Raw genomic sequence first — 25,541 nt, forward strand, 5'->3', positions numbered from 1 at the left:
CACTAGTTCTGTTTCTTCATTAGTGGTACATGCTGTAGTTGAAGTTTTTACACCTGATGAAGTACCATAGGTACTACACATCAGGTATTATTCCAAGTACTTTATGTATACTTAATAGTCTGAAAACAAATTTAATATATTATATCATTTAATCCTCATAATAACTCCAGAGTACTATTGCAATTTCTTTTTTACAAATGAAGAAATTGAGGTAAAGAAAAGTAGTATAACTTGTTTGGGATTATAGAGCTAATAACGGCATAGGTGGGATTTGAATCTAAGCTGTCTAGCTCTATCATTGGGGTGTCCGATCACCGCAATTTATTGTCTGATGCTGCGTTTCTTTACTGACCATGATTATGGCAGGCTTATTGATTAAAGTATGCAGCAATGGCACCACTATTAATGTAAACACATTTTATAGGCTACACTTGAAAAAAAAAAAAGCAATCTACCCCTAAACTTTCAGGAAATGAAACAGTGCATTAGGAGAGGCAACAGAAAAATGGTAACAGCAGTGGCCCTCCAGGTTTTCATATTTGTAGCAAAGTTGTGAATCTTAGAATGTTTTGTAGCATGCAGGTTGATCTTAACTATTTTCAATAACTTAGATTATACCATTAGGTTATGGTGTTCATAAAACAATCTACGTATTGTGTACAATTTCCTTAGTCACCTTCAATAGTCTGGCACTGTTTTTTGCAGACTCTTCCTAGCCTGACCACACACTCTCATTCATTCTTGAAACAAATTTCCCCAATAATCCTAATTTTAGCTTACTGCTAACCTGCACCACTTAATTGCACATATTGTGACTTGAAGTATGCTTAATATTTACATGTCATGGTTTACTCATAAGTGACATGGAGATAATATACAGACTAATAGAAATGGCCTTGGGGTGGGAATATTAAGTGAGTTAATACATGTTGCCACATACTTAGCAAGCATTAAAACTAGCCATCATTCTTATCACTATCATTGTTAGTAACGCTTTTCCCAAATCATTCTGTGGTCTCTACATTTCGTTACCTGGAAATTTGTTTGTCCTTTCCAAAGGCAAAATATATACAAGTTTTTCTTCACTTTGTGCTGTTAATTTGGCATCAGGGATGTGCTGTTTAACCAGTGATGTTATATTCTCTGGGTTACACATTTCATTCAGATGTAAACTAACATTTAAAAAGAGTAAGTTAATGTTATTTTTATCCAACACTACCTTAAAAACAATTTCCTAACTATGTAGTATGTATTTGTCACTTCACTAACATTAATGAGCCAAAAATTGTATAATTTACTGGACAAAGCAAGATATAAAATTACAGTTGTAGTCCAAACTGTTTAATTTATACAGCATAGTAGAGGAACTAGTGTACAGGATGACTAGAATCAGATAACTCAAGGACTCTTATTTGGAGAAAAGAGGTATTAAGCCGGATCTTGGCTTAGGGTAAGGTAGAGTGGAATGTTTAATTTTGACTAGATTTATTCAAAAACCCATGCGTGGTTCATTTTAGTTAGAGGGTATTGATTCAATTAGATGCTAACAAGCAATAATGATGGAATGGTAAATTTGATCAGATTAAGTGCTCACAGTAAATAATGGAGGAATCCATTCAACCAGTGAGTATGAAGTGATTTGAATTATTTTTTAAGAAATATTTATATTTTAGTGCAAAGTATAGAAAGTGGTTCACATTACATCTATAATCTTGATCCAAAGACTCGACCACTTATAAACCAGGTAAGACTGACAGATTATTAAAACTGTCTGACATGTGCTATCCTCACTTGTCAAAAAAATATAATCATAACATCTTCTCAGAGTTATTTGGAGTATTAAATATGATAATGTGAGTTTTCTATATGCAAATATCTTAGTAAGTACCTAAAGCATGGCCAACTCTTAATAAATGATAGACCATTACTTAGTAATGGTAATAATTAAGGAAGAGAAGGAGAAACAAAAGAATGATGGAGAAATGGTGGAGAAAATGAAGCCAGGGAGAATAGAGAGGAGGGTATTGAAATTGCCAAGATGAACAAAAATAAACATCAAAAATACAATAAGAGAAAGGGTTGTAATATCAATAAATTGCTCTTAGCAACATGTTATGAAAATATTTACCAAAAATTTTATTTAAACCTATACTAATCATCATTATATTCTCAATGTCTATAATCTCACATACCCTACCTTCTAGCTAAAAAAAAGAGGGCAGTTGTGACTTAGTTCTCATACAGCTCTTATAAATTGAACTTAGTAGTTATGCAGTCTACTTTGACATATTGATACTGATAGCACCTGCCCCCAGCATTTTTAGCATGTTCCAACATGTCGCCCACATTCAGGGTTATACCTTAAATGGTACCCAATGCCCCATTTCTTCTTTAGGAACAAAGAAGAGCCTGCACACTTCAGCCTCCCATTGGATATGAACACCTTCCTATCTATACAGAGAGAACCAAAAGATACATTGTATTAAGGAGTTATTCCTTTACAATTTATAAAAGAACAAATCCATTAATAAGTAATGTATTTTAAAGCATGGCACACTAACATAGATACATATCATCCTGGCCACATGTAAACCACTTTCTTTGTTATCCAACAACTACAATGAAAAATTGTTATTAACAGTTTATTCTCTAGCATATTTAGAAAAATTATGCATTTAAAGGATCTGTTTCAAGTCAACTGACATTAATACTGAATAAAACAAATGATATCTTTGAGAATATGCTACATATTTCACAACCAGTTGTCTCTGCAATGGGATCAGAATACTTCCCTGGGACAGCGTACTCTGGGATGCAGACGTTCAAAGGAATGAGAGCAAAATTCTCCTGTCTTGGCCCATAGCAGTCCCCCAGTAAAACACAGCCGTGGAACATATCTACTCCTATGCCACACATGTCCCTAGTTTCTCACTAAGATGCACGAATAAGACCAAAAATTACCAGCCAGGATGTCAGCCTCATCCATAAACTGGGTACTGAAGAGAATTACTCTGTCTGATTTCCCCTCTTTCAGGAGATTCCATACTCGGTGTCTTGAAAGAGGATCTAATCCAGCAGTTGGTTCATCCAATAGCAAAACCTGGACAGTAGGAAAGGACGTGAAATAATTCTTCTCTTTCAGGTAAGTTTCTTTTTAAAAGCACTATACTTATAAAAATATTAAGGAGAATATAATACCTCAGTACTGAATAATTCATTGTAAAAATTCTCTTAAATTTATCATTTGCAAATTAAGCTGGATCTAATAAAATAGTTTTATAGTCTTCAATCTGATTTCACCAGTAATTTTAGTTTGACTTACCTGAGGATCTCCTAAAATGGCAATCCCAAAAGTGAGTTTCCTATTTTGTCCCCCGCTTAAATTTTGAGCAAGAATGTCTTGAATATTTTCCATCTCTAAGTCCCGTAAAACTTGTTGTACCTAATGAAATAAAGAATAGTTAGTCTAAAACCCAGAATGTTTATTTAAAAATACTATCATTTTTCTGTTCTTTACAAAGGGCCTTTTTGTCTAACATTTAAATGATGAATTGTGTAGAAATAACACAAATACATTTAGAATTTTCTGGGTAAACAATTTCATTTTCAGGGTTGTGTGACACCTAACTTGTTCATATACCTGTTGCTCCACTTCATGTGGCAGAATCCCTTTTATTTTAGCAAACAGCCTGAGATTTTCTCTCACTGTGAGGAAGCCAAATTGCACATTGGACTGTGGACAAACTCCGGTAAGCTTTCTGACAGTTTCCAAGTCAGTCATTTCTGAAAGTGTGTGATTATAGATAGTGACCGAACCTATAAGCAGAAGTTAGAGCGTTACCATTAGGACAATGTGTCAAGCTTAACTGAAGATATTTTTAAGTGGAAACAACATATGTCAATTATTAGATTCACTTCAACATATTTTACCTGTAAGGAATACACAATTGACTAAAAATATAATGTTCACAATAACATTTGATCCAGCTAGACTGCTAATTAGTATCTGAATAATCATAAAGCTACTTGTGAAATATTTAAAACACAAATAACATCTTCCTAAATAAATATAATACAATTCAATAATAGAATAACAAACAAACTTCTAAAATTTTTCTTTTAAATATCTGGGTGTAACAAGTAGTTAATGAAATTATTGAAGTTAACTAATGAAACCAACCAGTAAAATGCACAGTTAATTCATTTAACTATGTACTTGTCCCTGGATAATTGTCCTCTCACCTGATGTTGGAACCGACAGCCCACTAAGTATGTTTAACAAGGTGGTTTTTCCAGCTCCACTGTGACCAAGGAGAGCAGTAATCTGGCCTTCATATATGTCAAACACCAGACCTGGCATGATGTTAAAAAAATTTCACTGAGATTCTACATAGTAACTTTACTTCTCTGAAATTTTTATAATTTCTTACAGCTTGAATAGTATCACTAACCAAATATAGTGATACTAACCAAATATACTAAATATGCTAAAATATAATTTATATATAAAACGTAATATATACTATTTTAATCAGTATATTATACTAAAATAAAATTTACCTTAAAATTCTTTCTTTTAAAATTATATCTCATTTGATACACATTAAATGTCTATAGCATTGTCAATGATATGTCATTATGTGATTAACAATTTTTGAATAAAAGCAGTTCTTTTTTCCACACTTGGTATAATTTTTTTTTAAAAAAATTCACATATTAAGTGGACCTGTACAGTTCAAACCCATGTTGTTTAAGGGTCAACCATACACTTTTTTTTTATTGCCAACATTTTTCTAAAAAATTGTTTTATTTTGTCATATTTAGTTGAATAAAAACAGTTTTATCATTAAAGAAAGCTTGTCTATAATAAAGACAGCTTTAGGATTTAGGACTAGAACATGTGAAGAGTTGGAAATACAGAATTTCTCAATACTATCATAAATATTTCAAACCCTGTAAGATTCTTAATGTTAAATATTACTTTTTAAGATTGTTATGTGGTTTTTTATTTACTCAGAAGGAAATATAATGTGTTCAGATAAAGAAGAGTCATGATATCTGGAATATTTGTTCTTAATCTCTACCAAGATGTTACAACAGTGAGGCGGTCATTAAATCAAGCAACCATGCTAAACATGTTATTTTATTACCTTTCAAAGCTTCTATTTTTTCACGCTTTCCTGTATATTCTTTTTTAAGATTTTTGACTCTGAAAAAAGATGGAAATGTTTTCAGGAAATTGTGGAGATGGGTAGAGGATTAATAAATCGAGTCTTTGAGGCTTCAGCAAAGCATCAAAGAAAATCTGGGGATTCTTGGCTTTCACACAGGCACCGGCAGAAGCACCCAGGGCATCTCATTACAAGCAGCATTTCTTATCGTTTGAAACTGAACTGGCTAGAATACAGAGGGCACAGCTAGTGCGTGGAAATACGTATGTTGCCACAAGGCTTGTGACAAGTGACTGAATATGAGGAAAGCTGGAGATTAAATCAATGATGGGGTAATACTAAGGTGGAGGAAAGAAAAGAAACAGCACGCCGTAACAGAAAGGTCAGGGCTTTGGGGTCCAGTTACTCTGGGTAAAGTCCCAGTTGTGCCACCCACTAGCTCTGTTACAAATGCTATGTATTCAAAACTCATTGAGTCCAGTTCTTCAACAGTAAAATGGGGATGATGACATTAACTATTATGTAGGATTGAATTACAGAGTAAATAAGATAATACATGTAGATAATACACAAACTGCTTGGAGCAAAGTAAACCTCCAAAGAAGATGAGAGAGGAGGAAGAAGATGGGGACAAGGATTCAAAGCAAAGATAGATTTAAAAAAAAAAAATAGTGCATAGAAAAAGATTTAAAATGAGTTGAATGTCTACTATAAACCAGACCCTGTGCATTTTACCTGCATTATTTTCTTACATTATCACAACAAACCAGAAGTTAGATTGTATTAGCCTGCTCATATTCCTATAACAGAATACCAAAATATTGGGTGGCTTGAAGAATAGACATTTATTTCTCACAGTTCTAGAGGCTGGGAAATTCCAGATGGAGGTATCAACAGATTTGTCTTCTAGTGAGGGCTCCCCTTCTGACTCGTATGCAGCCACCTTCTTGCTATGTCATCACATGGCAGAGAGAGAATGCAAGCTCTCTTGCATCTCTTCTTATAAATACAGTAATCCCATCATGAAGATCTCACCTCCATGATCTCATCTAACCCTAATTACCTTCCAAAGGCCCATTTTCAAATACCACCACTTTAAGGGTTTGTGTTTCAACATATAAATTTTGAGGGGACACAATTCAATCCATAGAATAGGTACAATGCAGTTAAATATGGAAGTAACTATGAAGATGGACATTCAGGTGCAACAGCTTTGGAGTTGAGCATATGTGAGTTCAAATACTGTCTCACTTCCTAAACTGTGTGGCCTTGGGCAAGTTGCTTGGCTTTTCCTAGCCTCTCTTGACCCATCTTTTCTTTTTCAGGCAATAATAGGTATCAGCTTGCCTTATTCCTTCATTTCATCTAAGCAATATGAATAATGAGCTTTTTCCATATATTTTGATGGAATTTAGCTTTAGTGTTTAGGCAGTAGGTTCTGGATTAGGTCAAATCTGCTCGTAATTGGTACAGTAATGAATTTTAATTGGCATTTCATTCTTTTACCTTCTATACTGAGCGGTGATTATGAGCCCAACTGGCTTGACCTCTAGGACAGAATAACCCAGAGCTCCTGAGCTCTCTCCACTGGTCTGTTGGATGTAGCACAGGCCACAGCAACAAAACAGGACAGGCAGTCTTGAGTAGCCATGCCGCAGGCAAAACCTTCTAGACTATCTTGACAGTCAGCTATGTGAGACTCTGCTCCCAATGCCTCTGCCCATTGAATGGGGATAATTTCTTTAGAGCATAAGACTGATCTTGTTACCCACATTTCAAAAACCTTCAATACCCTCCTCCTTGCCCACTGAGTAAACAAAAATGCCTTCTTTCGTCATTCAAGGCTTTCTAGGACTCTTCTGATGGGACCAGATTCTGACGTAAGCACTACAAAGAATATAAAACTTAGGGTTCCAGCTTAAAGGGAATCATAATTTCTGAGAACATAGCACTAATTTACAAGGAATGAGAGAATAATACTCTTTGTTGTCTGGTCATATTGGACCTATGTTTTAAGAAACTATAAGTATCATAAATGTTCAGAGTTAAAATACATTAGTGGACAGGGTGGATCAGAAAGGTTTTATTGAGGAGTGAGATGAACAAAACATTGAATAATTAGCAATTTCAGCAAAGATCTAGGACATTAGAGATTTCTAGCTGTTTGAAAATCAAAGCAACCAGCATTGAACAGAGCACTTATATCATCTCAGAGGGAAGATATGCACATACACACGGCACTAGTACTCTTAATTTCTCAAGTTTCCTTCCCTTCTCTCTGGAATGTCTCTCTCTCTTTTATGCATTACTTGCCTTTTCTCCTCATCTTATTATAAGTCAGGAAAGGCAGAGGAAAGGGACAAAGTGAATGACCAAAAAAAGGGTGCAGGAAATGACAATAGAGTTGATGGCTGTGTTTGTCACAAAGAGAGCAGCAGACAGGAGAAAAACATGAAGAGGAGAAATAAGAGAGACAATGAGGAACATGGAAATTTGAAGATTATTTTTTTGTTGATGGTTGTTGCTATACCATGTAAATATATATGTAAATGCTGAAAATGTGAGACAACAAAATAATATGAAAAATGAGTGTATCTTTTCACGAGTGCAGCAGACTGGGCGTAGGTGGGTTCAAAGGGGCACAAAAGGCGATCTTTGCACATAGTGTTGTGACTGTAAGATTGCTGGTCTGTGACCTGTTTCTCCATTTGCAACTCTATGCGATTTATTTGTTACCTGATGCCTTCTTTCCCATGGAATTCTGGAGACACTGGTTCGAAAGAGTCGTTAGATGAAGGATCAGAATCTATTTCATTCTCAAGGACCACATGATTAACTCTTTGGTGTTGAAACCAAAAAGAAGACTTCAGGAAAAAAAAGGGAGAATGCTGACGTCCATATTCAGCTACATGAGCAGGAGGAAATTAAATATGTGTCAGTTACTTCAATGATTCCAGTCACCCTAGGTCAGCATGTCAATGCAACCCCTTTGATACTAAACCTGAACTCACATTATCATATTAAGGTATTAATCTTTTAATGTGCTTTTGACATATATAGAACAGTCAGGAAAAAATAACAGATGTTACCACGTAGTATGTTGTTTCTAATATGAGAAGAATGTAGCATTGTTAACTAAATAAAAAGCTCCTCAAAGTGGAGTGAGATGTTTCAGGAGGAATTTAAATCTACTATGAAAAACAACTTTTACTTCAATTTAGCCAGTTACTTAGTTGTGTTTCCCAGAGTTTCTGGCTATGCTCAGAAATAGTCGTTGGGTCATTGTGCTGGCAGTTTTGTGGTTTCCTTCATTTAGATTAGATAAAGTCCGTACTCCAAGTATGATAGTAAATATCATAACTATAATGAGAAACCTTGAAATTTCTTACTTTGGAGGTTTTTAAAAAATCAGAGAGCTATTATTCTGTATCACTTCTCTCAGAAACATGATAGATAAGTTATTCAAATGGTCCTTTCCTTCCTTTCATCTCCTCATTTCTCTTTCTGCCTCTTCCCCAACATTTATCTAGTATATACTAGGAAATGACAGGCAAACTCCAAAGATGCACAAATAAAGACCTTGTTTGTCCATAAAAGAGGCTGTGCATTCAGTATACAATGAATGAATATTGTGCTATTGTCTAACAAGTGAGTTAAATGGGGAAGCACTTAAAGATTTCTAAGATCAAATATCAAGCACTAGCATTCTTTATATAGTTCTGATAAAAACACTAACAGTATAATTATCCATAATCTCTTGCAAATGTTTCGTTTTAAAAAGAAACACACTAACGTGTTATAGTAGAGCAAAGTCATAGAAAGTGATTCTATAAACAAAGTGCAGAATATCATTAGGCTTCTATTAGAAATTTTGAAAAAAAATACTTGCTAATTTATATTAAATACATCATAGAGTTATTTTAAAGAAATGTAATTAATAATTGTGTTGAATTATAAACATACTAGTACTTACTGGGCAAAATTTTGTCAAAATACAATGTCAATACCAAATAGAGAAGAGCATCAAAAATCAGCATGAAAAGAGTAGCTATTATTAGGTACGGGTTGTTCAAAGAATTCATATGGGCATTGGAATTCATATCATAGTCCAAATGTATAAGCTGAAAAAAAAGATAAGTTTAATTAAAAAGGATTAATATGGCATTAAGAATTATTATTGTCTTATTTCTACACTGGCTTTGCAAAGATAAATAAGACAAAATTCCTGTCTTTGCAGAGCTCAGATCTACTGGAAGATAATTTCAGTAGCAATGGAATTAACTAACTACAAAGCATTTGGGGCAGTTAACGGAAGTTGGTACTGAGAATTAAGAAACCCACAGGGAGCACCAGGTAAGTCTTCTAAGAGGAAGTACAAACTCAATGAAGATTTGAGCTGGACCTAATGTAGGATGGGGAAAAGAAGGGCATTCTGAACAGGGGACTCCATTTCAGACTAAAAACTTGGAGGGATAAAAATACTTAAGTATTTGGGCAGAAGACAGAAGAATAATTTCTCATTGATCTATAGGGGAATACAATGAATTTATAGGTAGCATAACCTTTCATTTAGCACTTTATAGTTATGATATCAAAATTAATTTTTATGAGAAGTTCAGTTTCATTTAGAAATGGACAATTAAAAAGTAAAAATTTATTTATTCCAAATTTCTGGTTTTCAAATGTTTGTGATAATACTAAGGGTCTTCCTGAGCACTAAATCCGGCAAATGTTTACTGAGACCACCAGTTAGAAGTAGAAGCTGAAACGCATAAATAATGAAGAGTCATCCTATATTTAGGGGCTTAAGAAAAAACTACGCTGAGAGAGGAAAAATAAAAATTTCTCTTATCACTTAAGTGTTCATTTTTGCAAAGGTAGGATATAATTTTAGTGCTTAGAACATGTTGCATGAATTATTAGGAGGGAATTTGTTTAGAATGTTTTGTAAAATGTGACATAGCTACCTTAACCCTTACCTGGGCCATTCCAACAGTGAAGGCAAAGGGGCTAAGAAGACACAAGGTCCATTCCAAAAATGCAGGAAGATGTCCGTACAACACTGTGAATCCCAGGATCCCCCAAAAGACAGTAAGGAGAAAGACAACCAAGCCGGTAAGGAAAGGTTTCTTTATCAACACGCTCATCAGGAAAGATAAAGTTATCTGAGAGAAGAGCAAAACTTCAGCTGGTATATAATTCACTGAGAACCATCAGTAGCACAAAAAAAGGAATTTTATGTTATAATAGTATATTTCATCAATCCCCCTCCCCCAGATACTGTCTCATACAAATACTGCAAACAGAACAAATGACAAATGATTGGCAGGAGAAAGAGGGGAGCAATGAGAATGAGAGAGAAAGAGAGAGAGAGAGAGAGAGAGATTAAATTGATCAACTCACCAAAGATAGGCCATAGAGGAGAAAGAGGGTAAAGACCACCACAAAACCAGTTAGGACGGCAACTTGTGCAGATTTTACAATAAGAGCCATTAAAGTGGTCATAATAAGGATGAAGCCAGCATACATCAAACCCCAGGAAAGCCTAGCAGAGAAACAAAGCATCAGTTCAGAGTGCTGTTACTTCAATCATTTATTCTTACTGAATAAATCCTTACTGAACAAACATTTACTATGTGTGTGACGCTCACCATTGATCAGGGTAAAGAAGATACAATAGCTAACAAATCTGAAAACCTCCCTGCACTGAAGCTCATATTTCACAGGGAAAGGTAGGTAGTAAACAAGTAAACAGGTAAAATGGATAGCTAATTGCAAATTAAGAAAAGCTAGGTAGTACAATGGGTGTAATTGGGAGAGGTTTCCAGGGAGAACTTTTCTGGGAAAACATCTATGATGATTTGTCAGTTCTGGATAAGTTCTTTCAGTAAAGTAATTGTATGAACAACATGGACAAAAAAATAGATTATGAAGTCAGAAACCTTTTTTCTAAGTAGCCCGATTGTAAATATTTTAGGCTTTGCAGGCCATATGGTTTCCATTGGAACCACTCAATGCTGTCTTTGTAGCACAAAAGCAGTCACAGGTAATATGTAAATGACATGTGGCTATGTTCCAATAAAAATGTGTTTGTAGACAATGAAATTTGAATTTTATATAAATTTTCATGTGCCACAAAATATTGTTCTTTTGATTTTTTCCAAACATTTAAAAATGTAAAAAGCATTCCTAATTTGTAGATTGTATAAAAATAGTCCATAGTTTACCAAATGCTGATACAGATGATTAGATATAGATACAGATTTATATTAGTACATAGATATAGGACATAGAATACAGATATATATGGATGGATAGATAGATATGAAGATACGTTCTTTCTTATTATCAATGCCAAAGAAACCGGAAGAAAGTTCTTTTTTGTGTGTGAGTTTGTTTGTTTTTTTAATTTTTTTTTTTGAGACAGAGTCTTACTCTGTTGCCCAGGTTAGAGTGTTGTGGCATCAGCCTAGCTCAGAGCAACCTCAAACTCCTGGGCTCAAGCAATCCTACTGTCTCAGCCTCCCGAGTAGCTGGGACTACAGGCATGCGCCACCATGCTCAGCTAATTTTTTCTCTATATATTTTTAGCTGTCCAGATAATTTCTTTCTGTTTGTAGTAGAGACAGGGTCTCGCTCTTGCTCAGGCTGGTCTTGAACTCCTGAGCTCAAACAATCCACCCGCCTCGGCCTCCCAGAGTGCTAGGATTACAGGAGTGAGCCACCGCGCCCAGCCTGGAAGAAAGTTCTTTATAGGGGAAAGAGAATAAGTAAAGGGGAAAGAGAATAAGCTTTCCAGTCACATAGACCTGGATTCATGTTTTCTCTGCTCCATTGTAACTATGTAATCCCGGGAGGCAGTTACTTAATCTTCTTAAACTTTAGTTTTCTCTACTGGAAAATAAGGGAATTAAATTAAATTATATATTTTATGGGTTAAATATGGCAATTGGTTTATAATGTGTCCATAGTAAACAGCTGCTTTCTTTTTTTACTTAAAGTAGAACATGCTATCATATTTTGGGATGTCTTCTTTTTAACGTCATTAATTGTGATGATTTACTTTTCATAATACTCTTTTGTTCATCTGAAATTTTTCCTCTATATGCACTCTATAAACTTCTCTTTAATTTTCATTTAAATGCTGGACTATAGTCATGAGATTTACCAGAATGCTGACTCTCGAAGTCCCATCATTGTCATCAATGACTTCATGTATTGTCTTTCTTGTGTAACGTTAACTGATGCATAGTATATAAATGTAGAAAAAGAAATAATGCAAAAGAAAATGAAAAAATCAGTTGCAACTCCTCCTTGGGCAATAAAAGGTAATATCTTCATATTTATACCAGTAACTGACATCAGCTCTTCCATCACTGAATGATTTGTTGTGATCTAAAGAAAGATATCAATGAACAAATTGTTGTCATCAATCTAATTATCTCAGGCTTTTTTGCTAAATAATAAGGAATAGTATACATTTAATCATTTCATGTGTATTACATATATTCTGGCACCTTGTAAGTCCTGAAATGCTCCAGATTTTGTCTTGACTCCTTACCATCTTCACTGGACAAAATGCTACTTATGTTTTAAGACTAGATGGAATGCCACTTCAATTATTAATAGTAAATCTTCCCTGATATCTCACATCAGAGTATCCTCCTACTTCATTGTTTGCTTAATACACCATTTAAAATTCTATGATAGAGCCAAGCATAGTGGCATGTGCCCCCCAGCTACTCTGGAAGCTGAGCCAGGAGGATTGTTTTAGCCCAGGAGTTTGAGGCTGCAGTGAGCTATGATCATGCCACTGCACTCCAGATGGGTGATATAGTGAGTGCCTGACTCTAAAAAAAATTAAAAATAAAAATTCTATGATAGAACCTAAAATCTTATCATGACTATATATCCATAGTTCTATCTCCCCCATTACCAGTATCCCTGTAGAAAAGTGACGGTGTTTTACTTATTTTTTGAGCCCCACTACTTAGCATGATGTTTTGAATATAGAAGTTGTTCAAAATATTGTGTCTTATTAATGAAGTGAATAAGTGATAGAATAGGGCAATTCATTATATCCCTGATAACATGAAGGGGTTGGTGCCATCCTCATGATAATGAATGAGTTCTCATTCTATTAGTTCATGCAAGAGCTAGCTGTTTAAAAAAGCATGGTACCCCTCCCTTCTCTCTCTCTTGCCTCCTTCCTCTGGCCATGTGATGCTACTTCCCTTCCCTTTGCACCTTGAGTGGAGGCTTCGTGAGGCCCTCACCTGGTGCAGATGCCAGTGCCATGCTTCTTGACAGCCTGCAGAACCGTGAGCCAAATAAATCTCTTTTCTTTATAAATCATCCAGCCTCAGGTATTCCTTTATAGCAATGCAACAGACTAACACAATCACCATCCACCAAAATTTAATTTGTAATGCAATTAGGTTCCTTTAACTTAATACTCACTTCTATGATAGCAGCATTAATGGCAGCTTGAAAAGCTACAAAACCTTTCTCCCAGAACATCGAAGCTTCACATGTGATTTTTTCATCCATTACTTGACAATGAGCTTTAGAAAAAGAACACAACCATTATTATGGGATAGGACAATCTTGGTTATAGGAAAAATCAAAATTTCAAATGTTTCAAAATGCACTCAAAGTCCATGATAATATAGTGGATGGTAAGTCTTCTCATTTGAAGTTAGTAGAGCACACCCCAGGAGAATACAACAGAATTACTTTATTAGTGTTTTTGGGACCAGCTGTCAATGATTTTTCATTCAATATTATAATTCTTCTCATTATCAATAATTTTTTTTTGAGCTTTGCTCTTCTGTTTCTTGTGCCAAGAAAGCACTAAACTTTTTAAAAATGTTTGGCAATCATTGAGCAAGAGCATTTTGTTGAGGTTTTATTTTGGAGAAACATAGACATAATAGTAAATATAATTTCTTAATAAAATGATGTAGTTAAGAATATAAGTTGTATTTAATAAGTATGAATCTCTTTTATGTTCAGAAATTAAAAGTATATGTTTTGTACATTTATGCAGTTAATTTACTTCTGCTCTCACATATGACCCCTTGTGGCTACTGATATATTAATAATAGCAAAATATATATACGTGTGTGTGTGTGTGTGTGTGTGTGTGTGTATTTTCTACTAGGAAAGTTACCTGAATGGTCTCTGTGTTCTTTCATCCTAGGGATTCTATATCCCCAATAAAACTTCAAATGATATGAGAAGGTATCAGTAAAGATGACTTTCACTACATCTACAGAAGAGTTTAAATCCAGTTCATCCATGCCTTTTTCATCAGGCCATCCCGTGATTGTTCTTCCTGCCACGTGAAAAAAAGAGAGTAGTTAATTAAAAAGATTTCAATGTGGCTCAAAGACGGCATGCCATAGTCAATTATGTTGAAGGTATTTTATACTAAATCTATGTCTTCCCTATAGGCAGTTCTGGGCCTGCGGGTGGGGATGAGCTGGGAGAAGCACAAATTTCTAACATTCTAGATAAAATTACAGGTGTTATATGGCAAACACTTTTATTGCAAACATATTCTGCCCTCCCAAATGAACTTTTTGATCAATAATTTAAAGCACAATGAATTTGTAATAATACCAATACCATTGCATCCATTTAAATTCATGTATAGAGAGACCCATTTAATGTTGAAATATATACTATAATACTAGTATATATTTCCATTTGACAGTAGTGTCAATGTGGCCAAATTTCCAAAAACAGCATAAAATTGTTACATTTGGATAGTGTTTTCTTCGTAGGCTTTGTTTAGTCTAAAACATGTAATGTAAATGGCTGAATGTTATTGATCAAACCCAGGCCATTTAACCCATATAATTTCTCACAGTCTGGATTTTATTGAGTGCATACTTCTGGTGCAATTCAGTGTGTTCCTTTGTCCTCTGTATTTCCTACAATTCAACAGCTGGAAACTGTTTTCACCAGACTATAGGTGGTGGTGCCGTGTTGCTTAATTAGGGCCTCATAATTTCTAATTGCTTCTTTTTTTGAGATATTAGCAGCTGTTGATACACGGTGCCTAGGTCCATTAATCAATGAGAGTTTTAAAATGGTGATGTTCTATCATTTTAAAAAAATTATTAGTAGAAAGCATTTACAAAATAGTACTTTTCGGTGGGGGGGGGGGAATAGTACTTTTCCATTATCTATTTGGTCATGCAATATTACGGTTCACATAGGATACATGCTGGTATTTCCCCTTTATTTACAAATTTTCATAAGAACGAATTACTACAGGTTGAGTATCTCTTATCCAAAATGCTTGGGATCAGAAGTGTTTCAGGTTTTGGATTGTTTTGCATTTCGGAATATTTGCATATACATAATGAGATATCTTGGAGGCAGGACCCAAGTCTAAACACAAAATTCAGTTATGTTTCACATATGCTTCACACACATAGGCTGAAGGTAATTTTATACAATACTTTAAATAATTTTGTGCATGAAACAAAATTTTGACTGTGTTTTAACTGTGACCCATCATATGAGGTCAGGTGTGGAATATTTCACTTGTGCATCATGTTGACACTCAAAAAGTTTCAGATTTTGGATTTCAGATTTTTGGATTAGGGATGCTCAATCTGTATCATCCTCTAAAAGTAAACAGTTAGTTACATTGTCCTTTTCATAACATTATAAAAGCATGGACATCAATATCTATTTGATGAGTTTCAAATCATTGCCCCCGTTGAAGCCCAATTTGTGCCAAGTTGATTGCTGAGGGCTTTGGATATAACTTATCAGTTCTTGGTGGCTCCCTAGCTGTCTGGAACAACAACATAATTACTGAAAATGGTTTATTTTGCTGTTCTCAAATCAGCTGTCTCTGCTTTCCAGTGATTACATATTAACTGTTAAGGTGCTGCCCTCAGGACCACCAGATACCCCATTGCTTCTCTTTGTACTCTTCGCATCTCCAGAGAGAGGTACCACACTGATCTTGTGGCTTTTGGTGGTTCTTCCCCACTCACTTATATTTTGGAGTACAAGGAAACACTTTGTCACCTGGTTTTGTTGTAAATATTGCTCATGGGTTGTTTTTTTTTTTTTTTTTTTGAGACAGTCTCACTCTGTTGCATAGGCTAGAGTACCATGGCGTCAGCCTAGCTCACAACAACCTCAAACTCCTGGGCTCAAGCAATCCTTCTGCCTCAGTCTCCTGAGTAGCTGGGACTACAGGCATGCGCCACCATGCCTGGCTAATTTTTTCTATATGTATTTTTAGTTGTCCAGATAATTTCTTTCTATTTTTAGTAGAGACAGGGTCTTGCTCTTGTTCAAGCTGGTCTCTAACTCCTGAGCTCAAACGATTCACTCACCTTGGCCTTCCAGAGTGTTAAGATTAGAGGCATGACCCACGGCGCCAGGCCTCATGGGTTTTTGATATTATTGTCTAGTTTCTCCCTCAGTTTTTATGTATTTTAAGAGATTAAAAAAACACACTGTCCAAAATTTCCAGAATCTTTTCACAACCATACATTTAAATAACCCTGAACTATCTCATTTTGCTATGTACTAAAATGAAGATAACCCTTTTAACAGAATTTCCTAAATAGGACACTAGGGAACAGAGTAAGAAAACCTCCTTGAGACTGGAAAGAAGTATACATTAATGTTGTTAATAAACTCCAGAAACTTGAACATCTAACACAATTTATCAAGGAAATATCAAAATGAATTTGTGTCTTTTGCAAATAAGGAATTACTGTGAACAGCCAGAGAACATACCTTTCATGAATGGGGCTGAAGCTACTATGTCCATTATCTCTTGGGTAGTGTTGGATGCAGGTGCAAATGCAATAATATAATTAGAATCATTAAAATGATCTACACGTCCCAAATACATTGCAGGCATTTGAGGAGAGTCATTAACTTGATGTAAATTGAAGGACATAAAGTATGCAAATAGTACTAGAAGAAGTGAGAAAAGCCATTCCTGCATAGCAATGAGACAAAAATGAAGCAAATTGATAGGTGTTCTACCACAGATTAATCATACACAAACAACTTAAAACAATTATGCAGCTTGCATTTCATTTGTTCTCTCTCCAAGTTTTTTTTTTTTTTTTTTTCTTTTGAGACAGAGTCTCACTCTGTTGCCCAGGCTAGAGTGCCATGGTGTCAGCCTAGCTCACAGCAACCTCAAACTCCTGGGCTCAAGTGATCCTCCTCCCTCAGCCTCCCAAGTACCTGGGACTACAGGCATGTGCCACCATGCCCGGCTAATTTTTTCTGTATATATTTTTAGCTGTCCATATAATATCTTTCTATTTTTAGTAGAGACAGGGTCTCACTCTTGCTCAGGCTGGTCTCGAACTCCTAAGGTCAAATGATCCACCCGCCCGGCCTCCCAGAGTGCTAGGATTACAGGCATGAGCCACTGCGCTGGGCCCTCTCCCAGTTTTTTAAATGTCTTGATTTTCTTTTGTAGTTTAATCTGCACTTTTGAAATATTCACATTGTCTACCCAGACAGAACTATGCACATCAATTTCAACTGTAATCAGGAATCTAAGTTTACTATACTGTTATGCCAATGATAAAGGCTAGATTGCTTCATGAATGGCCCGACAGTTTACAGTCACGTTAAAACTTCAATGACAATGATAATTAAATGGTAGGTGGCATGGTAACCAGCTTCCATCAACAGGATCAAAGTTGTACTTTTATCTTCTGCTTTCTGCATGTGGAAGAGGATAGTCCCAATATATTGCTCATAACAAGAATTTTAAAAGTCTTTGTCACTATAACCACAATCTGGAATTGGAAATGCAGCAGAATGCATTTGAAGCCTAGTGGGAAGCCCCCACTTTATTATTTAGCTGTAATTCTAAACACAAATCCTTTTAAAGGAGTTATATGTTATATTCATCATGTGATCCTCTTTGAGCTATATGTGTTGGTCTATGTCTATATCTGTCTATCTACATAGAAAACTAGACAGATATATTGTTTATATAAAAAAGAATTAAAAGTTTGGAAGTAAAACATCTAGATAGAATGAGATTTCAACTTTTATATTTATAAAATCCTTGCTCCATGTAGGAATTTTTGTATACTTTATTCACTTCCAATTCGAACATTCAATACGTATTTGTTGAATAAACACACACACACACATACACACACACATACCACTATTCATAAGATCTGATGATAATATACCAACTTTTGAACTATGAGTATTTTATGGAAGACTTTAACTTATTATATTTTTCTGAATTTACTGAATTTCCTACACAAAGCACATTGAATCATTCTAATGATCAGAAGAAAATAAGTAATATTTTAATAGAAGTAAAAGTTCCAAATGCCATTTTATTTTCCTGTTTGTTTATATGCCCATTATTTCTTACAAATGGACATTGTCTGTATTCATAGTGCAACTGTGTAGAAGTGCTACAATTTGTCTTTTGATTGTTTTCTAAATCTTGGATCACTTTCTGAATTAACTCTGAAAATTAAACTATGCCTCTTTGGCTTTGGCCCTGAACTTCTGCACCTATGAGATTCAAATGAGCTCAGATGTTAAGAATTTTTATCTCTGGAGTATACATGTGGCTTTGTTTTTCAGGAAGTTTCTTAATATGAATTCTTTAAAAAAATGCCTTCAGCAGGACATATGATAATGATATATATTTAATTTTACTTGAAAAAATAAATTTTATCTGAAAAGATAGCAAAGCCCAGAATTTGAAAAAATTCTAGCCTGCTAATTAGACTATACATATATGAAACATAAAATAATGAAGATAAAGAATTAGTGTTGCCTGCGAAAATACTTTTTCACCTTCTAAATACGAGAACACATAGATCCCAAACCATACCAACAAGGTCTCTCTTTTCATCCTCCATTTTTTAAGACAGTTCTTGCAAAGAAGAGCCCATGTCTGCCGAACCACACTCATGTGTCTCTTGTTCATTTTGACCTGTTTCTTTTAAAAAGAGGACAGAAAGGAAGTAAATGTAAAGGTCTGAAGTAGAAAATATTGTGCAACCAAACCAGAAAGAAACATTACAACAGCTGTTTCCAGTTGCCTGTCTACAGAAGGAGGAAGCCAAAAAGCTAAAACAAACCATATGAAGAGATGTTCAGTCTTGAAAGAAATAAACATCAAAACAATTAAGAGATGTCATTTTTCTCTCACTAGACTTGCAAAAATCAGAGGGGTTGATAGTGTCAAGTGTTGTTGTCTCCCCAACACTTGGCACTGTTAAACTGTTTAATGGGGAGAAAGGAGCTTTATGTACTGATGGTGGAGGTATAAACTTACCCCGTGATTTTGGTGATTTAGTACTAATTCATTACTACGTAGCAACATCCTATCATCAATCACTTCTGCTCCTGGGTATTTATCCCAAGGAAATTTTCACCTGGCTTCATGAGGGTACCTGTGCAAGGATGTTCTTTATAATGTAGATTATTATGGTATGGTGTTATAAAACAAATTTTGATGGATACAGTCCAAAGAGTACTATGTAGGATTCAGCAGCAATGGATTGATACCCACCCATACACATGAAGAGATCTTAAAAACATAGTGTCAATTCAAAAAAAAAAAAAAAAAGAAAGAAAGAAGGAAAAAGGAAAAGTTCAGAGTTATAGTACAATATTAATTCACACTACATGCAATACACATTTTTCAAAAATATCAAGGAAGTAAAGAATCACTATCAAATGTGATAAAAATTTTACGTTTGGCAGTAGGAAATAGGAATGGAGGTTGAGAGTAAAGCGGGAATTTGAAATAAAATAAATAACCAAAATAAGATAGGAGCTTTCTTTGAACCAAACATTTTGTGTACCATGAATTCAAGAGTATAATTAACACAAACTTTTATTGATCTTTTATAATTGAATCTCCCAAAAGTCCAAATATAATCATCAAAAAAAGAAAAAAAGAAAAGAAAACAAACAAACAAACAATAAGTCCAAAAGCAGCAAAACCCAAAGGCAAGTAGATAGAAATGTCATGGGAATTTTAGAGAATTTCATATTGTTCAGGATGACTGGAACAAAGAGATTGGGGGTAGTTTGAATATTGGATAATGAAGAAGAAGCAATGTTACCTAACATTTAATGATGATTTCCTATGATCCAGGTAATTCTAAATGTTTTATAAGAATTAATTAAACCCTCACAATAAACCTTTGGCATAGACCCTATTATTCTCCCCACTTTACAGATGAGGAAAATGAGGCACAAGGAGGCAAAATGACTCGCCAAACATAGCTAATGGTGGTAGAAGCAGATTTTTAACTCTGGAGACCTCACTCTTAACCAGTGTGCCACACTGTCGTAGAAAATTAGCCAGGGAATGTGTAGGACAATTCTCCATTCAGTGCAAGATCAGAGATCCTACCAGCATCTGGGCAGGCAATGAGGAACTCTAGGAAGAATCCACTCAGGCTATTTATTCTCAGGCTTCAGTTTCTGCAGTCATTATCAGCAAGCCCAGCATGCTGGAATGTAAGAAAAGATAAGATTACACTGAAGACAAAGAGAAAATACAGAATTTTTAGAACAAAAACGTGATAGGAGAAAAGATTTTAAATCTTGCATTTAATGACTATAAAACATTCAAGAAAGAAAATAGGTAAAATGAAAAGCAAATAATGACTTAAAATTCTCATTGGAGTCAGTAAATAACATAAAATCTTCCAATAATATAGAGAAAAATTTTGTAGTCCTCCTAAATTTTCAAAGAAAATTAAAACACTTTTTGAAAATAATGAGAAATAAAAATACATGAAATAGACAAAAAAAATCCAAAGTATTTAGTAAAGAGTTATCTATAAAGAAGAAAACACAGTTGCAAGAAAAATACATTGTAAAAAGTACAATGGAAATTAATCTTTCAGACTGGTAAGAAGATATATTTGTTTCCCAAAAAGGCTATCCAAGTATCAAATACAATGACCAAAAAAGGATATTTTGAAATGTGAAGATAAAAGAAAAGTCTCTATGAATCATGTTGGGAGGGGTAGCATTCAGGAGGAAGGAAACTGTTTATAAAGGAACAAAAATCAGCTGATAGCTTTAAGGTGGAAGTGAAAAAAGTGTGATTTGCTCAATTTCCTCTGTATAAATCTATCAAAATGGACCAAAAAAATAAGAAATATCCATTTGCAATAAAATTAGAAAATGTTTTAACCCTGAACCACAGACTCACCTCCCCACTACACACAAAAATGTCAGCCAAATTATTAAAATTTGCCTCAAATTAAGGAAAACTATAATAGTGGATTCCTTGCAGTTTTTATTTTGCTTGCAGTTGTATCAATTTTTATCCCATGTATTTTGACATGCTGTTGTTAAAGATTGTTATGTCTTCTTGGAGAATTTATCCCTTTATCATTAGGTAATGCCTCTCTTCATCGCTGATTTTCTTTGCTTTGATGAACTAACTGGTAGTTCACCAGTGAATGGGTTCACTGGGAAATTCTATTAAACAGTTAAGGAAGAAATTACGAATGCTCTACAATCTCTTTCAGATGATAGAAGCAGAAGAAACAAGGAAATAAAATCCTGAATCTCTTATCCTGTATATTTCAATGCTTCATCCTTCATCCTCTCGGAGAATTACAAAAGCCTACTTTATAAGGTGAACCCTAATGAGATACGCTATGCTGTGCATGATATAGTGAGCAGAAAGAACTAGAGTAGAAGGATAATGGCATTGATTATTTTGGAATAGTTGAATCTGTAGTGGTGGAGATGTACAGAAATAAAGGCCAGACCTGTGACATTTGGTCAATTTGGAGATTTCCTATGAACATGCCAAGAGGTAGAAAGATCTGGAATTCTCATAGTTTTTAACCAGTCTCCAGTGATGTGAAAGTGATTTTTATTGGGAAAGTATGGGCATAAAAATAGAGTTATTGTGGAAAGGTCTGTTGGGTAAAAATATATGTATAGTGTTATTATGGGCAAACCCGATTCTTGTAAAATAGATGTACCACTTCTACTGCCGGTAGAAAAGAGCACCTAAACTGATTTTCCAGCCCATGATGGCTGTAAAATGCCCATGCATATGTGGATAGGTAGGAGGTCGAGGAGGGATGGGCTGAAAACAGGTAAATGAGTCATATAAAATAGTGCTTAGAGGTCCTTGAACAGGCACTTCATTCTAATAGGATACTATTGAAGTCAATATAGGGATAATTATTTGCAAGCACCAATGTTGCTCTGCTGTTGTCAGTGGAAGATAATCACCAATGCCTGCCTTCTTATGGGCTTAGCCTTGGCCTTGGGGGTAACCCACATAAGGACCCAGGGTTACAGGAAGAGAGAGAGTGTGCTAGGCTTCAGGTTTACACATAGATCCACCAGTCAGCCAGACTGTCACTTTCCAGTATGTGGGTCAAGTCTTTAGCAAATCTTCATAGAATTGTTTACAGAGAGTACTCATATTCTAATTTAAAACATATATAACAAAACATTATTCCCTAAGCAATATAGTATAACAACTCTTTACATAGCATTTACATTATATTAGGTATTATAAGTAATCCAGTGATGATTTAAAGTATACAGGAGGGTATGTGTAGGTTAAATTCAAATACTACACCATTTTATAATATATAAGGAGCTTGAGCATACATGGATTTGGTATCCATGGGGGTCCTGGAACCAGCCCCCCATAGGGAGCAAGGGACAAATGTATTATATTAGTGTATCTCCCAGACAGAGCTATATAACTGCATTGCAAGAAGGTCTGTCTCACTATCTTCACACCAGGAAGAATAACAAAAATGCTCTGAGAGTTGCAGAGTTGAATGTCCAAGAACTATCCTAATTGACAAAGAAAACATAAAGCCTGCTCTCAGTTATCAGAACCCACTATTCTAAGAGAGGAAACTGGTCCAGGAGATGATTCAAGGGTAGTAGTTCAAGCTTTGGTGCAGTGCTTGGAGCACAGGGCCAGTTGACTAATAAGGCCTGGGTTTTCATGGCAGTGGTGTCCTCCTCTAGTACTATATCGAACAGGGATGGAGACTATAGGGTTGCTATTTTCTCTTCAATGGTTTTACTGATGAGGTTGCTCCTGATGAGGTTCATGGTTCAACCACCGGGCGGAAGTAAGCCATGAATATGCTGATCCCTTCTGGTATTCGAGAGGCAGCTCAAATGGGAAGACAACTTACTCAAGGCAGCCTCAGGGGGGCGCTGCCAGAGATGGAGCCTAATCATAGTTTATCACAAGGAATACTGTGTTGCTATTTATTTGCTGAAAGGCAAGGAATAGTTGAAGAGAAAGGTAATGGGCAGAATAATGGTCCCATTCTAATTCTGGGGCTTGTGAATATGTCACATTCATGAAAAAAGGAAATTAAAATAGCAGATGAAATTAAGGTTGTTAATCAAGTAACTTTAAAGTAGCAAGATTACCCTTGATTATCTGGGCAGACCAAAGGTAACCACAAGTGTCCTAAAAAGTGAAACAGGGAGCAGGTGAGGAGATCAGAGTGAGGTAGTATAAGAAGGACTCACCGTGCTGTTGCTGGCTTTGGAGATGGAGAAGAAAGCCATGAACAAAAGAATGCAGGCAGCCTCTAGAAGCTGTGAAAGTCGAGAAAACAGGTTCTCCCTACAGCCTCCAGAAAGGAACACAGCCCTGCCAAAACCTGGATGTTAGCATAGCGAGACCCACATCACACTCCCAACTTCCATAATTGTAAGATGATAAATCTATTTTGTTTCAAGCCATTAAGTCTGTGGCCATTTGTTACGACAGCAATGGAAAGTTAATATGAGGAGGAAAAAAAACGAGTCTGAGACTATGAAAACTGAGAACATGACAGGAAGAAAATCTAAAGCAGGTCTAGGACAAGGGCTTTAGGACAGAAATAGTTGCTGGAGGTTCCTTTATGATGCGCCTCATTCATGGAACAAGTTAAGGCATGAACTTATGTTTAAAAATTGTCCATAAATGAACAAAGAGATTCAGCAGCTGTAGATGAGCTCCTGGTAATAATGCCATCAGAGCAGGCTGTAACAGCCTGGAAACCCTGATTCAAACTAAACTACAATAATTTTCAACTAAGAAATCAGTGCTTTGGTAAACTTCAGTATCTGAAAGGTTAAATATAGTACCCAAGTGAATATTCTTCTTTCTTTCTGTGGATTAATGCATGTGCTGGAAAATATTTATGAATAAAAAATTACGTAATCTAATTGTCATGAATGTGCTTATTTGCTTCTATTAAGACTCATTTTTTTTCCCCACTGAACATCTTGGTGTAAATATCAGGGGAAAAAATATTGCTTACCATAATAGCACAAAATATCTACTTATCTTAAATTGTTCTGAATAGGAAATTGTGTCATTTAGAAATAATAAATTGATTCTAAAAAGCCAGTTATGTCCCTGTTAGATAGAATTCCTGTTATTCAGAGAATAAATCCATTGCAAAACAAATTAGATCAAAATCATTATATAATTAGTGTAATAAACAAGGTCAATAAACATATTTCCCAAAGTTTTCTTGATGAGAATATTCTCAAGCCAGTTAAAAACAATTCAAAACTCAGAAAATCATGCGTCCTCCAATGTTTATAATTCCTCTGGCAGTAAAATTGAAAATGAGCAAAAAAGAATAAGTAATTCAAGTAACTGAAAATAGTTCATAGTTGCTAAGAAGCAACATAAAATTACATTCCTTTCAATTTACCCAACAGACTATTAGATAATACATACTATTTGTCCAAATATGTTTTAGTCATGATGTAAAAATGAAAATTCTTAATTCTCCAACTGATTATTTAGTTACACAAAATAAAATACTCATTATTTGAAAAATCAAAACAACTCTTAAATAACTTACTGCACTTAGTGGTTGCCACCCAAATGTTTGGCATTTCTAGTCTTATATTTCCATGTGCAAAATAACCACAATTTTAAAGGTTAACTTACACTTAGAAAAGCTGGAGGAAAACTCTAGAAGCACAGTTCATCCACAGGTCTCTGCATGTCCTGGAGAAGAATTCACATTCCTTTTGAGTCACTACTACATCATGCTTTTAATTTCATGTTCATTGTGAATAGTTCTGTTTTAAACTGATTTCTGAAGAGGATTATGGTCTCGATTCAGCTAGGCTGCCAAAAACTCTTATGCTTACATAGTGACTCCTTTGTTGTTTTCCATTTCTTTGTGTCCTGCCAGTTCCTCAGCAGGGAGTTTGTAGTTGCAGATGGTTGGCTGGACAAATCAAAACACTAGGAACCACCAAACCAAGGCGAATCTAGTCTTTCTCAGCTGGCTTTTTCATATAAGGCCCTAATGGGAGAGTTGACCCCAACACAGTCTTTTAAACAAAGAT

General features: G+C 35.1%; 1 protein-coding gene across 1 annotated transcript in view; it reads right to left on the reverse strand.

Moving 5' to 3' along the window:
• Positions 1-19,140, reverse strand: part of LOC138391723 (ATP-binding cassette sub-family A member 9) — a 54,202-nt gene extending 35,062 nt beyond the window's left edge. Inside the window, exons 1-16 of the mRNA XM_069481657.1 lie at positions 19,045-19,140; positions 16,947-17,154; positions 14,344-14,508; positions 13,632-13,735; positions 12,340-12,566; positions 10,575-10,716; positions 10,151-10,336; positions 9,145-9,292; positions 7,908-8,076; positions 5,151-5,209; positions 4,243-4,353; positions 3,641-3,816; positions 3,323-3,442; positions 2,962-3,100; positions 2,361-2,451; positions 1,033-1,172 (exon numbers count right to left, since the gene is read on the reverse strand). Of these exons, the coding sequence (XP_069337758.1) occupies positions 1,033-1,172; positions 2,361-2,451; positions 2,962-3,100; positions 3,323-3,442; positions 3,641-3,816; positions 4,243-4,353; positions 5,151-5,209; positions 7,908-8,076; positions 9,145-9,292; positions 10,151-10,336; positions 10,575-10,716; positions 12,340-12,566; positions 13,632-13,735; positions 14,344-14,508; positions 16,947-17,154; positions 19,045-19,140 (2,281 nt within the window). The remainder of the gene's footprint in view (positions 1-1,032; positions 1,173-2,360; positions 2,452-2,961; positions 3,101-3,322; positions 3,443-3,640; positions 3,817-4,242; positions 4,354-5,150; positions 5,210-7,907; positions 8,077-9,144; positions 9,293-10,150; positions 10,337-10,574; positions 10,717-12,339; positions 12,567-13,631; positions 13,736-14,343; positions 14,509-16,946; positions 17,155-19,044) is intronic.
• Between the last annotated feature and the right edge of the window lie 6,401 nt (positions 19,141-25,541).

This window comes from Eulemur rufifrons, chromosome 9 (genome assembly GCF_041146395.1).
Source record: "Eulemur rufifrons isolate Redbay chromosome 9, OSU_ERuf_1, whole genome shotgun sequence".
NCBI classification, from domain to species: Eukaryota; Metazoa; Chordata; class Mammalia; order Primates; family Lemuridae; genus Eulemur; species Eulemur rufifrons.